Raw genomic sequence first — 17273 nt, 5'->3', positions numbered from 1 at the left:
GCGCTTATAAACACTACATCATTATAGGCATTATACCATACCTGTCAACACTCCCGTTTTCCCCGGGTTCCTCACGTTTTTTAGCCCTATCTCCCGGACCCCTTCCGGTTTGTTATTTCTCCCGGGAAACTCCCGCAATTTGCATGGCCCAAACTCCTTTATGAACAATCGGACCAATATGTTTGTCTAATGTTGGCCAGTTGCATTATATTCACACAATCCACACACCATATACAATTTCAACCCGTTTGTCATCTCAACCTGGCAACCTATAACCCAGTTGCGCAGTCGCGGAAAGCTTTAACCGAAAGCGAGCACCGAAAATGTACGGGTGTGCAAGTTTGTCTAGAATGCTGCTGTCACTGGTGCAAACTCCTATTTATACAAATTATTAAGAATATTTGACAAATATAATTTCTCTGCAGCCAGTAAGCCCCTCCCCAGTGTAGCCCCCTGGGCTTCAGCCCATGGAATCCTGTGCATTAATACTCAAAATCGAGTATTCAGACAGACCATGGTATAATTATTTTTAATGAACAGAGAAAAATGTAAACTATTTTCTGTGGAAGCTGACCTTAACTGTTATTTAAACAATACATATTACTTTAAATAAGTGTATATTTGACATGTACATCTTTATTTAATCATACATGTGCAAAATGAAATGATGTATTAACACAAGTCTTTTACAGGCCAAACCTTAAACCGTCGGAAGAGAAATCTGAAATATGCGAGGATGAATGCAGCACTGACTCCTGGTGAGATGAACTACAGACACATTCACAGCTTACTGCACAATAATTAAGAGCCGTTTGGATACACAGAGCAATATATAAAAATTATTATATACAATATACAGTATGGTAACACTTTATTTTAGTGTCCATGTTACATGTAGGCTACTTTCTATAAAAAAAAAAAGCTCTTGACTGGTAAAGCTCTTGACTGAGACTCCCCTCTCCTTGAATAGTAGGAAGCAGCATGGAATGAGTGGAGGAAATCCCAACAATTTCAAACAGCTGGAGATTCCCAGACCATATGCCGATACTACCCTCTCTACATCTCTTAAGGTGATGATACACAGGGCAACTTTTTGAGCAATGTTGCTGGGCAATCTTGCAGAGCGATTGTTGCTTGGAGACTTTCCCATTCAAAATGGGCAATTCGTTTCTATCTGGATAATTTAGATCGGTCGTGGGCCCTGTATCTCATCCGGTTGCCCGTTGACGGCAACATTGCCCATCAACATTGCTCAAAAAGTTGCCCGGTGTATCATCACCTTTAGAAAGGAACATTTTCTCAGATGCTCCTGTTAAAGCAATTGCAGCAGTAGCAGATCTTCAAGTCAAGTCACCTTGATTTATAAAGCGCTTTTAACAGTATGGATTGTTCCAAAGCAGCTTTACAGTTATAATAGAAATTACCGTTACAGATTGTTTAGGCTTTACAACAGCATTAGGATAAAGTTATTGTCCAGCTAAAGTTAGTTTTGATTGATTCACTTCCATTGCGAAGATCATTAGTTATTAACTTAGGGGCCGCTAACACAGAAAAACTCTTAACGCGCTCCGGCCGCCCATCCGCACAAAACAGTGCCTGGTGTCTTGCCAACATCTTGCCAACACTTTCTGGAACAGATGGAGGTGTAAATACCTCACAACGCTTCAAAGCCGAAGTCAATGGCAAAAGGATCTGCGAAATCTCAGAGAGGGCGATGTGGTCATCCTCAAGGATGCTTATGGCCCTTGTAACCAAGATTTTCACCAGCAGCAACAAAAGAGAGTTGCAAGAAATGGGCCAAATAGTGGTATCTAATCAATACCAGGTGAGGAGTGTCAGGGCACACATTCGTTTGTTATTTTTTTGTGGCATTTTGGTGTAACAACAAAATGAACATTGATAACTGTGAACTGTTTTCTTAGTGGTTGGTTCGGATCATGTGACTCTTAGTTTAGAGGTTAATCAGGAAATAACTGCAGTGTTCCAAATTCTCTCCAAGCGGTTGGTCAAGAAATCTCGTCTCTCAGTTTCCTTTAAATTTTGTGCCTTGGAGAACCATTTTTTACAAAAGAAGAGGAAACAGAATAAACTTTCAACTTTACTCTTGCTTCTGACCTTTTCTGACTCCTGTTAGCTATCTGTCAGTTTTGAGAAGAGGAAACACCAAGGTGGTAATCCATCTGCCAAAAACGGAAGCCTCCCTGGGGGCCGCCATTGGCTAGCAAGCCTTCACCTGCTGTTAGCATTCCATTAGTCTCGCGTAGCCAGACCTTCAGACTGACGGCTGAAGGTCTGGAATTCATAGCAGCTTTCTTTGGCCAAGGCCCGCCCATAAGGCCGTTTGACCGACATGTCAAACAACCAATTACAGTTCGTTTCGTTCAGCGTCACGTTTCGGTGCGTGGAAAGTCCCCACAACGACAGACCGGCGTGCAACAAGTCAGTCAGCAAAGAAAATCAAAGAAGGAGAAGAAAACTTCAAGAGTCTATCCCGTGAACCTCGCATACTTTTGAGAATCCTACGTTTAGCTGATCTTGATAAATGCTTATTGTCACTCATGTAAACAAAACAGTTTTTCTTCCGCAATCACACGTCTGCGCTTTGTTTCCCGGCGGACCGAAAACAAACGCGACACTCGCGCCCCCCGGAAATCCGATAAAATTCAACCAATCAGATGACGACTTCGACATTCCTGAAGTGTTTCTAGTTAAGTGTACCATATGCAGGGGCGTCGCACCCGTGGGGGATGTGGGTGTTTTAACACCCACACTTTTCCCGGTGAGAGGGTTCAACACCCGCACTTTTTCTGCAGTTTTTCCGCAGTTTTGCACAAACGCCTCACTACAGTCGCTCCTCCGTTTCTCTGGCTGCTCTGTGTGTGCGCTCGCAGCGGCTCCTCCTCTCCCCCTCCCTCTCGAACATGACACCGGCTTTGAGTGTGACTAGCTGATGATTGGCTGTTTTGCCTTAAGTCCCGCCTCTCTTGGTGTGTTAGAGATTTTTCAGTCAGCTCGTGCTGAGGAGGCGGGAACTTATGGTTATGTTTATTTACATCTCCCTTTTAAAGGTACTTTGAATGAGTGTTTATGCTTTCGAGGTTTTGAAATAAGCTTGATATGTGTTTGGGAAGATGTTTTGTTTATGTTTTGTTAACATGTCGAGTGTTTTCGGTATTATATTTCGTTTTTTAGACTAAACAGCACAATACTTTAAGTAGGCATTCTGTTTGTGCTGCGTGATTTAAAGAAAAGTGCGCACTTTGCTCACGCGATCAGCATGGTGATCTGGTGTTTTCTCCAAAATAAAAGCTCAAGTGTTTATTTCTTGCAAGTGGGAAATTAGGACAAAATTATTGTAATTTTCCTATTCTATACTTTTGAAATATTCATTTTAATTTATACTGTAGCATATATTTATAGGCTATATGGATTTTCCATCATAGGAATAATTATATAAATCATTATTATATTATTATAATAAATGTTTGGCATTCTAAAACACCAGTGATAATGTAATGTAGACTGAGACTCTATATCATAACTAAAAAGATGTTTGAGCCCTCGATCTTTAGGTACAAGTCAATGCTTTTTCTTTGTTCAGTGTGCACAGTTCGTGGGTCGAAGCCGGTTGAAGCTCGTAATTTTGAACTCTCAAAGTGCACCAGATTGATGCATTTAACCTTAAAATGTACAAATTTTTCTTTCGGGGGGGGGGGGGAATATACCCCCGAACCCCCCTACAGGGACAGAAGTCAACACACCATAGTTTTACAGCCCTGACCACATCCATCCCCCACACTTTTGAAAAGCTTGCTATGCCACTGACCATATGCATCAGACGTTTAGCCAACGATCCGTGGGCGTGACGTCTGAGGCTGAGACTAGCATCCTATTGACTCCCATTCATTTTGACGTCACTTTGACAGCGAATAACTGTCAAGGAGTTAGAATAACTTACATCTGAGGAGTTTAAAGCATCTGTCTCCATTTCTTTTACTGTTTATGGGAAACACGCATTTGGGACAGAATAGTAATGTCTGGATGTTTGTGTTTTTCATATTAGATCCTCTTTATAGAATACTGTGATACAATGTTTAAAAAAACTCACCATAAAGGCAGTACAACAAGTACAGTACACCCATGAATATATATATATATAGATATAGACGTAGATATTGCTGTGGTGAAATGTTTCCTGGACATGTTCTTATAGCATTATATAGCAAACTGAAGTCACATATTTAATCAAATGCTGTTGCCTCTACAGACCCACTGTCCATCCCTGAGGTGAAGGTTGCTCATGTGACAGGACAGTCACTGCAGGTCGAGTGGTCTCAGGTGACAGGGGCGGATTCCTACACTCTGATCTTAACAGAGGACACCCCGTCTCTGCCGGCGGAGGAGGTCCTGTCAGTGTACAAGACTGAGATCGCTACAGTTACTGACCTAAAACCTGCAACACGTTACTGTGTCATCGTGTCTGCCAAACACGACAGCATCCAGAGCGCCTATTCCCAGCCTTTGTGTGTCACCACTGAGTAAACTGGCTTCCTGCCGGGTGGACTGTACAGGAATGTAGATACAAAACCAACCGAAGCGGCGTTCAGTTCTGCTGAACTAGCATCTTCTCTTTCTCATGTTCCATGATCACTATGAAAAAGAAAAACAAAATCAGCCTATCAGAAAATCTAAACAAATCCTTGACTGATTATGTCTCCTAATCCTTTCTAATTAACAAATTACACAATTTCTGTGATGATATATCTAATGTATAACCATTTCTGTCGATTGAAAAGCAAAGACAAGGTCACTTCAAATTAAGAATAGATCTGAAGAATACATTGATTGACCGTAGAAACATGTTGTAACTCATAGTTTTTTAAGAAAGTTTTCCATTTATCTTAAAAAGTACTTTTCTGTAACCAGATCATACAATGATTCAATCTTTATGTAGTTAGATCAAATAAATGGTTAATTTATCAAGCATTATTTTTAAACTATACATTGTATTTTCTGTCTGATGTATACAACTTGCATAAGTACTTTTATACAAAAAGCCATACGAAAGAATTAAAGTCTGTGAATGAAAACTTCAAACATTTTGGTTCAAATGAATAGCCAAGCGATGTACTTCATCTTTTCTTTTAATCCCCCGTTATAAAGCAACGTGCTTTTCTTCTTTTAAAATCATGTTGCATGATTTTTCTTTAACAATCTGAAATCAAGATATCACCCCATTCATGCCTTGATTCGATCATCGCCCTGGCGAATTTTCGAGTATTTTGGATTTTTTGATGAAACCTACTTTAGCGACCTAGTCCTAGGTTTTTGGCCCTATCAGAACCAAACCAGTGCGATTTAGAAATTCGGATTCACTGTCTCTAAGGGCCGCCAAAATGTTAAAAGTGGTTGCAGCCACTAAAATGACTATTACTCGTGAACAAAATGATATTTTCACTAAACTCGACACACATATGTTAGAGCTCATTCTGTGGTCGCATGAAAAAGCATATGGCGACTGGCCACTTGGTGGCCCTACAACATGGAAAAAAACATAAACATGGCTATAACTACACAACCCTAAGTCTGATATACTTGAAAATGCAGTGTCTTTGTCCAAAGTGCCATGATTGTCTATGAGGCCATTGGCGCACCTCAAAAAAACATGGCTGCCATCGGTCAATGAAGTTTGACCACCTATTAGACACGATTAACGGAGGCCTATCGGAAAGAAACTCAGTGGGCATGTTCGACTCATGGCCCTAGAGGTCTGTAAGAATTTTGAAAGAAATCGGCCACTAGGTGGCACTAACGAGTTTTACGCCTCTGAATCACGTGGTGTTTCACACATACACACAATATGCATATCATCTGTTAGATCTCCCCATACTGAACGAATTTGCCTCAAGAACCAAATTGATTGCCTCAATCAAATTGTTCATTGAATATTTGTGATTATCTCAAATAAAACGGACTTTTGCAAATCATTGCGGCACAATTCTATGGACTCTCTAGGTCAATAATTATCAAAAATGTCTAAACATTACGCTTTGGATAGCCATATCAGGGTCATTTAGAAAAAGCCTATAAATCCTTAACGACAACTCTAAACTTCATGATATTAGCACATAAACAAGCATGAAAACTTTTATTGAGATCGGATCATAGGTGGCTCTATGACTGTTAAAAAAGCTTTAAAAACCATACATTTCTATGGTAAATTGCCTGTATTTGCTGTAAATGATCTTATGATCTAACTTGTTACATGCTTGCTAAATAAAACATAATATCTTTTTACGCATGTGCTTAAAGGCCTGAACCAGTAAATTGCTGCTTGCAGCTATATTTAAATCAGTTGTGGGGGAAAAAAAATCCTGATGTTATCATCATTATCTAGCATACTATCTCAGTGTACCTTTCATTTGTTCTCAATAAGTTGGTCATGGCCAAAAAAAATGTGTCACAGTTTTTCCCAGCAAATATGGACAGCTGGAGGAATGGCATAGTGTTGCCACAACTAAATTGGGTCATTTTTGTCACAGTGTTTGCTAGTCTACGTATATACTTTTCTTCCAATTTAAGCAATATTCAATGAGTTGGTTTAAGGGTAAAGTACACTACAAGACATAAAATATGAACAGATAGAAAGGCATCACACACTTGTCGACTCTGTTAATATTTACAGAGAAAAACTGTGCATCACAAAACACTTGCTATAAATTGTGTTATAGCCTTTTTAATAAAACCTCTACCGACTACTTGGAAACAGTTGCAAAAACTGGAAAGGACCAGCAGCGTCTAGTTACAGGCCTATTGCCCTAACGTCTAATCTGTGCAACATTATGGAAAGAATGGTTATTTTTTAGTGGAATGGATAAGATGGTTATTGGAAGGAAAATGATTAACTGGATTCATAGTTTCAAGTCAGGGTGGGATCATCGTATTCCAAAAAATACTATGGTATATCGAAAACGGTACTTCTCAAGGTAGTGTAATAATGATTAATAATATTTTTCAAGGGTTGGAGCAGGAGTTGAAAAGTCTCTGATTGCGGATGACGGAGGCCTGTGGAAGAGAGGGAGGAATGTTTTGTTTAAAAGTACGGAGAGTGTGACTAATGAGGTGTAAAATTGGACTGAAAAATTACGTTTATCAGTGTCGATAACAGGTTATGTTTCTCAAAAAAGAGAGAATGTCTTAGTGTAAGATTACAGCTATACAAACCTTTAGAACAAGTGTATGTGATACAATGTGTTGGGGGTATGGCTAGACACAAAACTGACATTTGCAGTTCACATTCAGAAAATTGTTGATAAATGCAAAAAAATAACATCACAATATTTATTTCCATCAAGAAGTGCATACATTTTAGGTCAAGATCTTGTATTGACAGTGCAAGAGTCCAGCACTCTGTAAAGTCTCCTCCAGCACATCCCACAGACTTACAATGAATGCAAGGTCTGGACTCAGAGGAGCATCAATTCATGTGTGAAAATGATTCTTCATGCTCCTCATAACCATGAGGAAAGCTCATTCTTACACAGTTTGAGCCTGATGAATCTTGACATCGTCCTCCTGGAATATGGCCATGATGTGTCTTCTTACATGATAAGCTAGTACACACTCCATCTATTAGGGTCTGAAGAACTGTCGCCAAACAAATAACATGCTAGAAACATAATAATCACTGCAATAATGATCCAAACATAGACTCTTAAGCATTTGCCTAATTTATTCATTTATTTTTTGGCTAGTGAACAATGCATTAATGATATACTTAAGAAAGTTAGGTCAGTTTAATAGGATTTAGAAGGCAATTAAATTCCTTTTTTTTTTTTTTTTTTTTTATCAATGATCCACACTCCAGCCCAGTAGGGGGTGGGAATACACCCATCGCTTTTTTGCCAACCACCATAAGAAGAAAAAGAAAAGGAAGAAGAACTGGGCACCACACACAACCATCAAGTCGTTCATACCTCGACAAACTCATGCAGAAACATGTGGCTTGTTCCTACATAAATGACATATGAAAACAATGTGTGTTCTAAAACAGACTCAAAATATTTTTTAAAAATCAGAGTCTGTGCGCATCATACACGATTTTTAGCTAAATCTGTCATCGCCAACTGTCCAACATGCAGTCTGGCTCAGACTTTTGGCAGAATCTACTCCTTAAGACGCTGTAAATTGGGGCAGAAATCTGGGCTAAAGTCATATATTCCTGCCTGGGCATCTCTGAACACATTTTTTTTCCACAAGGCTTTTTTTTTTCAGACTGTGACAATAACACGGCTACATGAATGGATAGCCCCATTTTGTCTTTATCTAATTTACTTGTGAATAGTCAAACTCCTTCCTTCACGCAAATATATATGGCTTTGTGGTTCAGTCTCACTTGTTCCTTGTTGTTCAGTAGGTTCATTTAAATTTCATTGATATTTTGGCTAATTTTCAAAGTTTCTCCACACTTGTTGTTTTTACCACAAGCATCCTGATGACACTTGTCTCTTAGTGATACTGAACTGGGCTGAGAAACGCAGCCCTGATTGGTTGGCTATAATTTGGATTGAAGAAAATAGAAAATGGCGCTGTGCAGACCGATTTGGTTTATGACTTCAATGTACTGGGAGAGCGAATTGAAAGCATACAGAGCCATCTCTAATCTCTCTCACGGTACTTTAATATCGTACACCGATCGGTCTGCACAGGGCCGCAAATCAAGTATAACACACCTAATGACTTGTCACTGTCATGTAAGTATCTATTGTTTTAAATAAAACATGATTCTTTAATTTGATTCTTCAATTTTTCACTTTGACTACTAGCCATTTAAAAAAAATCAAGTAGGCTATGTTCATTGAACATTCGGTAGCCTATGTCATCTGATCATTAAATAAATTAATTTATACATAAATAACATTTGTACACATAAATATTGAATTAATTTGTAAAGTATCTCTGGTTATGTCGGGTATAGGCTAAGTTATAAAAAGTCAGTGTGGGGGTGGGGGGGGGGGGGGGGGGGGGGAAACATGGCAAAATTGTAACACTTCATTTTATATATTAGTTAAATGTAATTAAAGAGACACAATAAAAAATAGCTATTATAATCTATCTACCCAATCGCTTACAAATGCCAAAAATCATTCAACCTAATAATTTTTCAATCTAAAGTGATCCATCAACCCCCAAAATTCGTATAGTAGGCCTATACACAATGATAAGAAGAACAGGGGCAAAACAATTAACAAAAATCACAGAAATATCCAATGCAAACATTTCCAGTAACCATAATCCGGCCAAAATAAACCTAACGTCATGACGCCCATTTTATTTTGCGTGATGATGTCATCGGCGCGCGTCCCTGCCGGATTGAGTATTTTTGGACAGGACAAACGGTGATGATTGTGTACAATATCATACAGCAGTGTGCTAAAGTGTCCCGTTTCACCGCAAAACCGGACAAGTGATAAAGCACGCGAGGGGCGTGAGTGAGAAACGCGGGGAGTTAGTTGACATAGTCTGTGGGAAGGTGAGTAGTTTGTTTATGTTGACTGAAGGCAGAAAGTTGAGCTAGCTAATATAGGCTAACCTCTTTAGAAAATAATGAAAAAAGTGAAACAAAGTTAAACATCAACTAAATAAAGATCAAAATACCACTACTGCAATCACGAGGACACTTCTTAACTTCATTCTGTTCTGTATTGAGGTGTCATTAAGTTTTTGTGGTTGCTTAAGGTTTTCATTTCTGTCAAATATCTGTTTACCAACTTATTGTTTTGTAAACATTAAAACTAGTGTGTGTCGAGAAACTTTATGAGTAAGTTTAATGAAGCTTTAAAGACTGTCTGTATATTTTTGGTTCACGGTTTAATGTGGTGTCATTGGTAAAAAGACTTGTAGGACAGCAGCAACACATGAGTTAAGTGGGCCAGTTTTGTTTATGCTAACTTGGAAGACTGTTGGATAAAATCAAGACAGCAATAAAGCTGGAGGCAGGGAGTCTGCCAGGAGCTCAAGAGAGGTTGTCATTATTGAATAATGCTTGTTTCAGGGTGCACTGCAAAGTTCAGTAACCTCAGTGAGAGAAATGACAACCACAGCTGTGGGTCTCATTATAAGATTTAAAGACGTCCATTATTGTGGATATTTTAAAGTTTAGTTTCCCAGCTTTCATAAGGTGTCGCAGAATAACTTCAGATAAATGTGGGCAGCTTATTAGTTTTGAAATGACGGTAAAAGTGTCCCTGACTACCTTTAAAGTAATGCACTCCTTTAAAAAAATAAAATTAAAAAAATAAAAATCTAACAGCATCCAGAACATTGGATGCCCTATTGTAAATTTGAAGACAAATAATGTTGAACCCCTAAATTATTTATATATAATAAGAATTGTTAGTCTATTTGCACATGGGTCAATGACAAATAAAGCTTCAAAAGGTATATTTTTTTAATTTATGTAATGCATATTTTTGAGCCGGGAACAATGGATTTAAACAAGTTTCAATTGTTAAATAAGTCTTTAAATAAATATATTCATAATTTTATTTATTGGTGAAATCTTAGCAAAGTAACCCTTAGAGGCTCTACAGTGCATAACACGTTATTGTTTTGTGTTTGTCTATTTTATTCATATTAATTTAAAATTATTGCATCCTAGTGGCCAGGTATTTTGTATCTTTAGCAGCCGGTTTTACTTTTAAAAACAGAATAATTGCCAGTATTATACAAGTATACCAGTAATGCATTTAATACAATAACTATTCACAATCTAGTTTTCAGACATTTGTTCACTTTCACCTATTATTTGTTGGTTTAAATCAAGAATTTACATGGTTGCACCACCTGATGAATATCAGTTGTGCCAACTCACAACATTCATAATGACATTAATAACGCCGGAATATGCTGAATACTGATTTTTTTTTTTTTTTTTTTTTTTTTATTACATATAAAATTTTTAGAATAATAGAATTGTTTTAGTCAACAGTCTTTATTGTAAAGTAGTAAATTGATCAAAAACAGAATAAATCACATGACATCACATTAAGAATGAAGGAACTGGAAAAGGCTACACTATAGATAGAATAGAATAAGTGTTAGAAACACTGTAATCATTTGTGATTGAATAACAAAGTTATGTTTTATATTGATACAAAAAGAATAATCAGATTTAGCCAGTTGAGAATTTTAAATTAAAATATCCAAAAAATGCATTTTCTATTTTTACATTGGTTGCGCCACCTGACATGGAAAGTGTACCAACCCATACATGAAAATAGCTATTTTTATCAGTATTTGAGAGAGATCTACAAACATTTTCTCTATGTAATAAGGATCAGTTGGTCCCCTTTGGAGCATTATCATTATCAGCATTATCATGCTGACTGTTATTTCACTTCATAATAAAAGACCCATGATTGCAGTTGTCCCTGACAAAACTTTTTTAATGGTCTTAAAAGCTTTAAAGCTACTGATATTTACAATTTGTTTATATGAAAGGTTTCAAACATAAAATTATGCCATAATATTTTATTTTGAATTTCTTCTTAAGGCACAATTTTAAATACTTTTCTTAAGTCTGTTCATTTGTGTGGTGGACGGTTGCGCCACCTGACATTTTAGGGGGTTTGATTTCAAACTAAATAAGATTTATAGAATAAATTGATACATGTCATGAATTTATCAAATTATTTTAAAAGTTTAAAATAATAAATTATTTCATTTGATGCACTTGGGACACAACAATATTTACATCATGTCATTAACCAACATGCAGATGAATTTTTTTTTGGGCATGAACTAAGTTATAATACTTTAAGATATTGTCAAGTAAAAAAAAAAAAAAGTAAATAGCCTACTTCAAGAAAAGTTTAAAAAATGTGTCTTAAGATTCCTGTGCTGTCTCTATTCCTGTTTGTGTCTACGGGACATTATGTTAATGGCAGACTAGTCTACCAGCTGTTCAAACTACGCACCTACTAGTCAATTTTGTCTCTGGAAAAGTGCTGTCTGTTTGCCACAAGAATGTTCCTATAAAGATTTAAAATATTACATTTAGAAGTTGATGTGATCTGCTTTGTCACTTACTACAAAATTCACTTATAATACAGCCTGCATGTTGATGAATCTAATCTCAGTTTTTCTCATTGTTTTACAGTGGTTGAGACTGCTCTTTTGCATCTTGCTGCTGTCATCTTAAACAATGGAGGAGCCCCATGTTCACTGCATGTCCTGCATAAGCAGGCGATGCATGGTAAAACCTGAACCCGGCACCTCCTGTGACCTCATCACCTGCCCTCTTGTATGCGGTGCCATCTTCCACAGCTGCAAGGCTATTGAACACAAGCTGCTGTGCCCGCTTGAAAGGGTGCCATGTCTTAACCACAGCATTGGATGCCCTTTTACCCTGGCCCGTGGCCAGATGGCGGAGCACCTTGAGGTGTGTCCTGCAGGTGTGGTGTGCTGCACAATGGAGTGGAATAGGTGGCCAGTGAATTACGAGGATTATCGTTCGTATGAGCGACTGAGTCAAGAAGCAGATGAGGTGGAGCAGCTTGACATGGCGCTCGCCCTTCAGGACCAGCGCACCATGTTAGCATCACTTAAACTCGTCTCTCTGGCTCCCACTAGTGGACCAGAGAAAAAGACTCAGGCAGTAGGACAACGTGAAAAGCCTGGTTTAGTCTCAGTTGCTCAGGTGGAGAACATTGAGATGGAGCCTACGGCTGGCTGTTCAAAAGACAAGATTTCCAATGGGATTAATGGTCTAAAAGAAGAACATTACGGGGGGCTCTACCAAACCACGGTTGAGACAACCAAAAGCCTGGCCGCAGCTCTTAACGTCCTGATCCACCTCAATTCTTCTGAAACAGACTGTACAACTACTAATGCGTCAGCTGCACTTCCAGAGCGCAATGGGGAACGGCATGAGAAGGTGAGGATGAGAGAAGATGCCGGGTTCAGCTGTGATAAAATAGCCAGTGGAGTCAATGGGCTAAAGGAGGATCTACAGCCTCAACAGCACCAAAAACTCATGGAACTTGGCAGGAATTTGGCCTCTGCGCTCGGTGCATTAGGAGATGTTGTCAAAGGCACTGAGACAATTAACGAGAATGGTAAGCAATCAGAAACGTTGGAGTCTCCAGATGTTGATATGAAGGACGTTACTTCGGAGGTTGATGGTGAGCCTAGGGCTGTTGGGGGAGTTGATGGTGGAGAAGCCACTTTAGCTGGTGTAGCTCATGAGGCAGCAGGTGAGTGTTGCCCAGTCATGTTAGGAGACATAGATAGGCAAGGTTTCTGTAATGGCTCTCATAGTATTGTAGATGAAATAATGGAATCGACCACAGAACACCATCAAAATCCAGAGTCCCGAGGTTCTCGGGAGTTTGTCGGTCCTTTAGTTCCTCATAGACCAGAGATCAGACACGACCAACACGCTTTCTTGATCCAGGAGGCCTCTGGATCACAAGCCCCATTGCTGCAGCAGCCTATACATGCTCAGACTTTGACCGTCCAGAGAGACAACATGCTACCTGTGATGGCATTAGACTTTGAAGATAGGGCTTTTGAGAGGAAACTCCAAAACCTTCAGTTGCTGCGCAATTTTATGCCACTTGCACTTAACGGACGGAAGGGGTCGTTTACCGAAGTGTTTCCCTATAGAAATCCACGTTGCAAAATGGAGGACAAAGCTGTGGACACATCAGATTTAGATCAGGAGCCAGTGGACGACCCCATGGGACTCGGCGAAATTGACTTTACGGCGGCAGCTCTTCTGTTCTGCCTGGAGGAGTCGCCACGGGCTCGGAGGATATCCGACACGGTCTATGCGTTTGGGGGTACACGTGTTGACTTCGGCACCCAGACGTTTAGTTTCCCTGCTGCCATCTTGGCAACAAGTACGATGGTGGGAGAGGTCGCGTCCGCTTCCGCTTGCGATCGAGCCGCACCTCGCCTTTCACAGCCAAGTCCGTTTTGCACTCTTCGGCTCGATCTGACGCTGGAGCAGCTTGTGCCTCGCCCAAGCTGGGCTCCACGAGAGGGCTCCATGTTCACCTTTGAGTGCGGCCAGCTCTTCCGTCGAGAAGAGTTCCTCTCGCATTTCCGAAATGTTCATGGAGATATCCACTCTGGACTCAATGGCTGGATGGAGCACCGTTGTCCGTTAGCGTATTACGGCTGTACGTACTCTCAACGAAGACTCTCCCCATCCACTCAAGGGTCAAAGGTTGTTCACGACCGCCACCTCAGGTCATTTGGGGTGAAACCCATCTCAAAACCTGTAATAGTACCTAAGTGCGATCACCTTAGTGGTTTGCCGTTTGAAGTACTTCAACATGTAGCCCGATTTCTGGATGGCTTTGGCCTGTGTCAGCTGTCAATGGTGTCTCGTACGATGAGGGATGTTTGTGCCAGTCTGCTACAGAGCCGTGGCATGGTGGTGGTTCAGTGGGAAAAGAAGCAATATTTGGATGGAAGACGATCCTGGCAGATAAAAGACAAGGTACAGTATGTCTGAACAGTGGCCACATGCTAATTGTGTTAGTTTGCACATGACTGGCTGTACTCCTTTTCCAAACTCAGTGGAAGAAACAGTCTGAGCAGGTAACAAGTTTTACCATCCAATTGTTAAGTGGTTACGCTAGTAACTGTTTTGTTTTCCTGCAGGTTTGGCGGTTCAGCACAGCCTTTAGCCCGGTTAACAGGTGGGAGTTTGCGGACATCACTAGCATGGCTGACCACCTGAAACGATGCCCATACAACGAAGTCCTCCGCCAAGTGGAGGCGGTTCCTCTGCCCTGCATGTGCACGACCAGAGAGCTGACGCGCGACGGCAGATCGCTTCGGTCCGTTCTCAAGCCAGTGTCATAACACTACAGAATCTTAGTTTGCAAACATAACTAAAACACTACAATATCTAACCTCTTCAATCTACAATATACTATCACTGTAAATAAAAGGAAACAAAATATTTTTTTTTGTTTTGATGTTAAGATTATTTTTTTAATAATATATGAAAGATCAGTGTGGTCTGATGGTGTGTGATGCAATGGTTCATCTACTAAAATCATCTACTCCTCTGACACACACCCATGCTTTGTTATCTAGACCAATGCTGAGAGAGGACTGGTTCAAGGGAGTGTAAACATTGGTGAAACAAGGCTTAATTCAGTGCGGAATTATGAGCCTCAACCTGTCGAATAACACTTGATTTATTTGTCTTGACACACCAAGGTAATCTCTGGAATCTTTGTGAAGATTATCAGATAATGGCTTCTGGTTCCTGTCAATACATATCCACACTATAGGATATTTGCATGGTTTGGTTAAGATATCGTTTGAAAAGGACGCTTTCTTCGATTGTCTGTGAGTTCTGTGTTATGCTGACATTGCAGACAGGCTCAGTTCACCCTGATCTGGGAACAGCTGTCATGCTTAAGAATGCAAGGGCTTGAATCTATATTGGGTTACAGAGTAAGAGAGCTGCTCCGCTGTTTTTTTTTTTTTGTTTTTTTTTTGTTTTTTTCTATCGCATTGTCATAGAAAAGAGGGTTTTCATTTACAGCAATTTTACCTTAACGGCTTCATCCGGAAATTGCACCAGTGGATCTTAAGTCAGAGTGAACTACAGCTGATTCAATCACTTTTGACACTCGATATGTACTGAGGCATTCATACTAAAACACCTTGAACAATTTTAGTTCATTCTCCAGTACTATATCACTCAATATCAGCATGCCAGGTTAGCATGCCAAACATATATCAACATTTAGAGTCAATATTTGTACTGAAATTTGTGGCTGTCTGCGCTCTGGCCCGCTGTATCCTCACTAACCTGGAGCAAGACACTCTGCTATTGCGTTCCCCATTGAGTGAGTGAGGGAAAGCTTAGGTAACACTATATTTGAGTACAAAGAAGAGCTCTAACTTACATATCTGCATTTAAATGTGTGCTGTGAGCATTTGTCGAGTCTAATATAATATTTATAGGTGTGATCTGCAGCTAATGAAACCACAGAAGTGTTTATTTTCATCTATAGAAGGTTTATGGAAAGCTACGCAGCGTTCACATGTTAGGAGCTGTTTTAGGCTTCTCTGCTTGTGTCACCCAAGGTTGTGTGGTCATTTCTATGTTGTCAAAATGAAGTGATTTCTTTTTTCTTTCTTTTTTGTTAATGCAGTCCATAAATTGTATTATTGAAGCCATGTTATAGGTTGATTGTTTAAAATCTAAGGAGGAGAAATTGCCAGTACAGCTGTTGGTTGGAATTGCATGTGGTTTTTGACTTATGAATTAAAAAAAATATATATATTTTATTATCTTTATTCTGGCTCAATGTCTTTCTATATTTTTAAAATGTATGCTTGCAGACTTCATCCAAACTTTACTTTTAACTGGTTTATACTCTGGAAATGATGTGCTGCTTTCCCTGAGAACGTGTTGGCACTTTGAAGTTTATAATAAAATAATTTAATACAATTAATACAGTATTCAGAAGAACCTGGTATTTCATGTCCCTTACACAGTCTAACTCTTAAGTGTGTACAATTGCTAAAGCAATTGAACTGTGAGATGTGGCCTTTTGTTGTAAATACTAAATATGGCTGAATACGTTAAGGTCCGAACAGGGTAAAACAAATAAAAAATAACGTCACAATAATAATTATTTTTACAGATCAGAGTTCAAATGCAGAGATTTTGTATTGATTAATGCTGACTTATGAAAGAGAAGAGCACTTGATTGTACTGAAAGTGCACCTGAAGTGTACTTAAAATCTTTACAGGTGGGCTATATTTAAACTGATAACTTATTTTTTAATAACAGATAATATATCATTGATAAAATAAAAGAGTACAATTGCATGACTATACTTCTTAACACTTTTAAAAAAGGCACTTTGTAATGTCAATTTAAAATACACGTTAACTATTTGTTTTATTAATCCTTTGTTGTGCTTTAAAGGAACATTTATTTTAATGTGTTGACTAAGTACAGATGCACATGTATAGTATTTGAATATAATTGTAACTGGTGTGTTATTTGATATTACATTTAAAGTTAATTGGTCTAAAATGTGTTAAAATAAATGTACTAAATTGCAAATCCATCATTACAAAAATGTAATTACAACTATATTTAAATACATGACAACATCAATTCTGTTTAATTGGTCATGTAAATTTTAATAATGTTTTATTTCAACTTTAATAATTTCTTTTGTTCTGTGTATTTATGTTACATGGCTGTTAAACATGTTTATAGGGG

The 17273-nt window shown here is 38.8% G+C and overlaps 2 protein-coding genes across 2 annotated transcripts in view; both read left to right on the top strand.

Moving 5' to 3' along the window:
- The window catches only part of LOC130104203 (serine-rich adhesin for platelets), a 57615-nt gene extending 52933 nt beyond the window's left edge, over window positions 1–4682 (top strand). The window contains exons 56-57 of the mRNA XM_056270673.1: window positions 693–758; window positions 4268–4682. Coding sequence (XP_056126648.1) covers window positions 693–758; window positions 4268–4542 — 341 coding nt within the window. The 3' untranslated portion in view covers window positions 4543–4682. The remainder of the gene's footprint in view (window positions 1–692; window positions 759–4267) is intronic.
- Window positions 4683–9346: 4664 nt separating this feature from the next.
- On the top strand, window positions 9347–14877 carry fbxo30b (F-box protein 30b). Its single transcript, XM_056270674.1, has 3 exons — window positions 9347–9532; window positions 12161–14509; window positions 14674–14877. Exons 2-3 carry the CDS (start codon window positions 12206–12208, stop codon window positions 14875–14877), a joined length of 2508 nt encoding a protein of 835 aa, XP_056126649.1. The 5' UTR covers window positions 9347–9532; window positions 12161–12205.
- Window positions 14878–17273: the final 2396 nt, after the last annotated feature.

The sequence above is a fragment of the Rhinichthys klamathensis genome, unplaced genomic scaffold (assembly GCF_029890125.1).
Source record: "Rhinichthys klamathensis goyatoka isolate OS25496 unplaced genomic scaffold, OSU_Roscu_1.1 h1tg000305l_1, whole genome shotgun sequence".
Lineage (NCBI taxonomy): Eukaryota > Metazoa > Chordata > Actinopteri > Cypriniformes > Leuciscidae > Rhinichthys > Rhinichthys klamathensis.
The sequence above is the reverse complement of the archived record's forward strand: the minus strand, read 5'-3'. Positions and strand labels throughout refer to the sequence as shown.

Bases quoted from the DNA above. Each gene is read 5' to 3' on its own strand.
- fbxo30b (XM_056270674.1), top strand. From the start codon at position 12,206: ATGGAGGAGCCCCATGTTCACTGCATGTCCTGCATAAGCAGGCGATGC. The intron at 14,510-14,673 runs GTACAGTATGTC...GTTTTCCTGCAG, and splicing joins CCTGGCAGATAAAAGACAAG to GTTTGGCGGTTCAGCACAGC.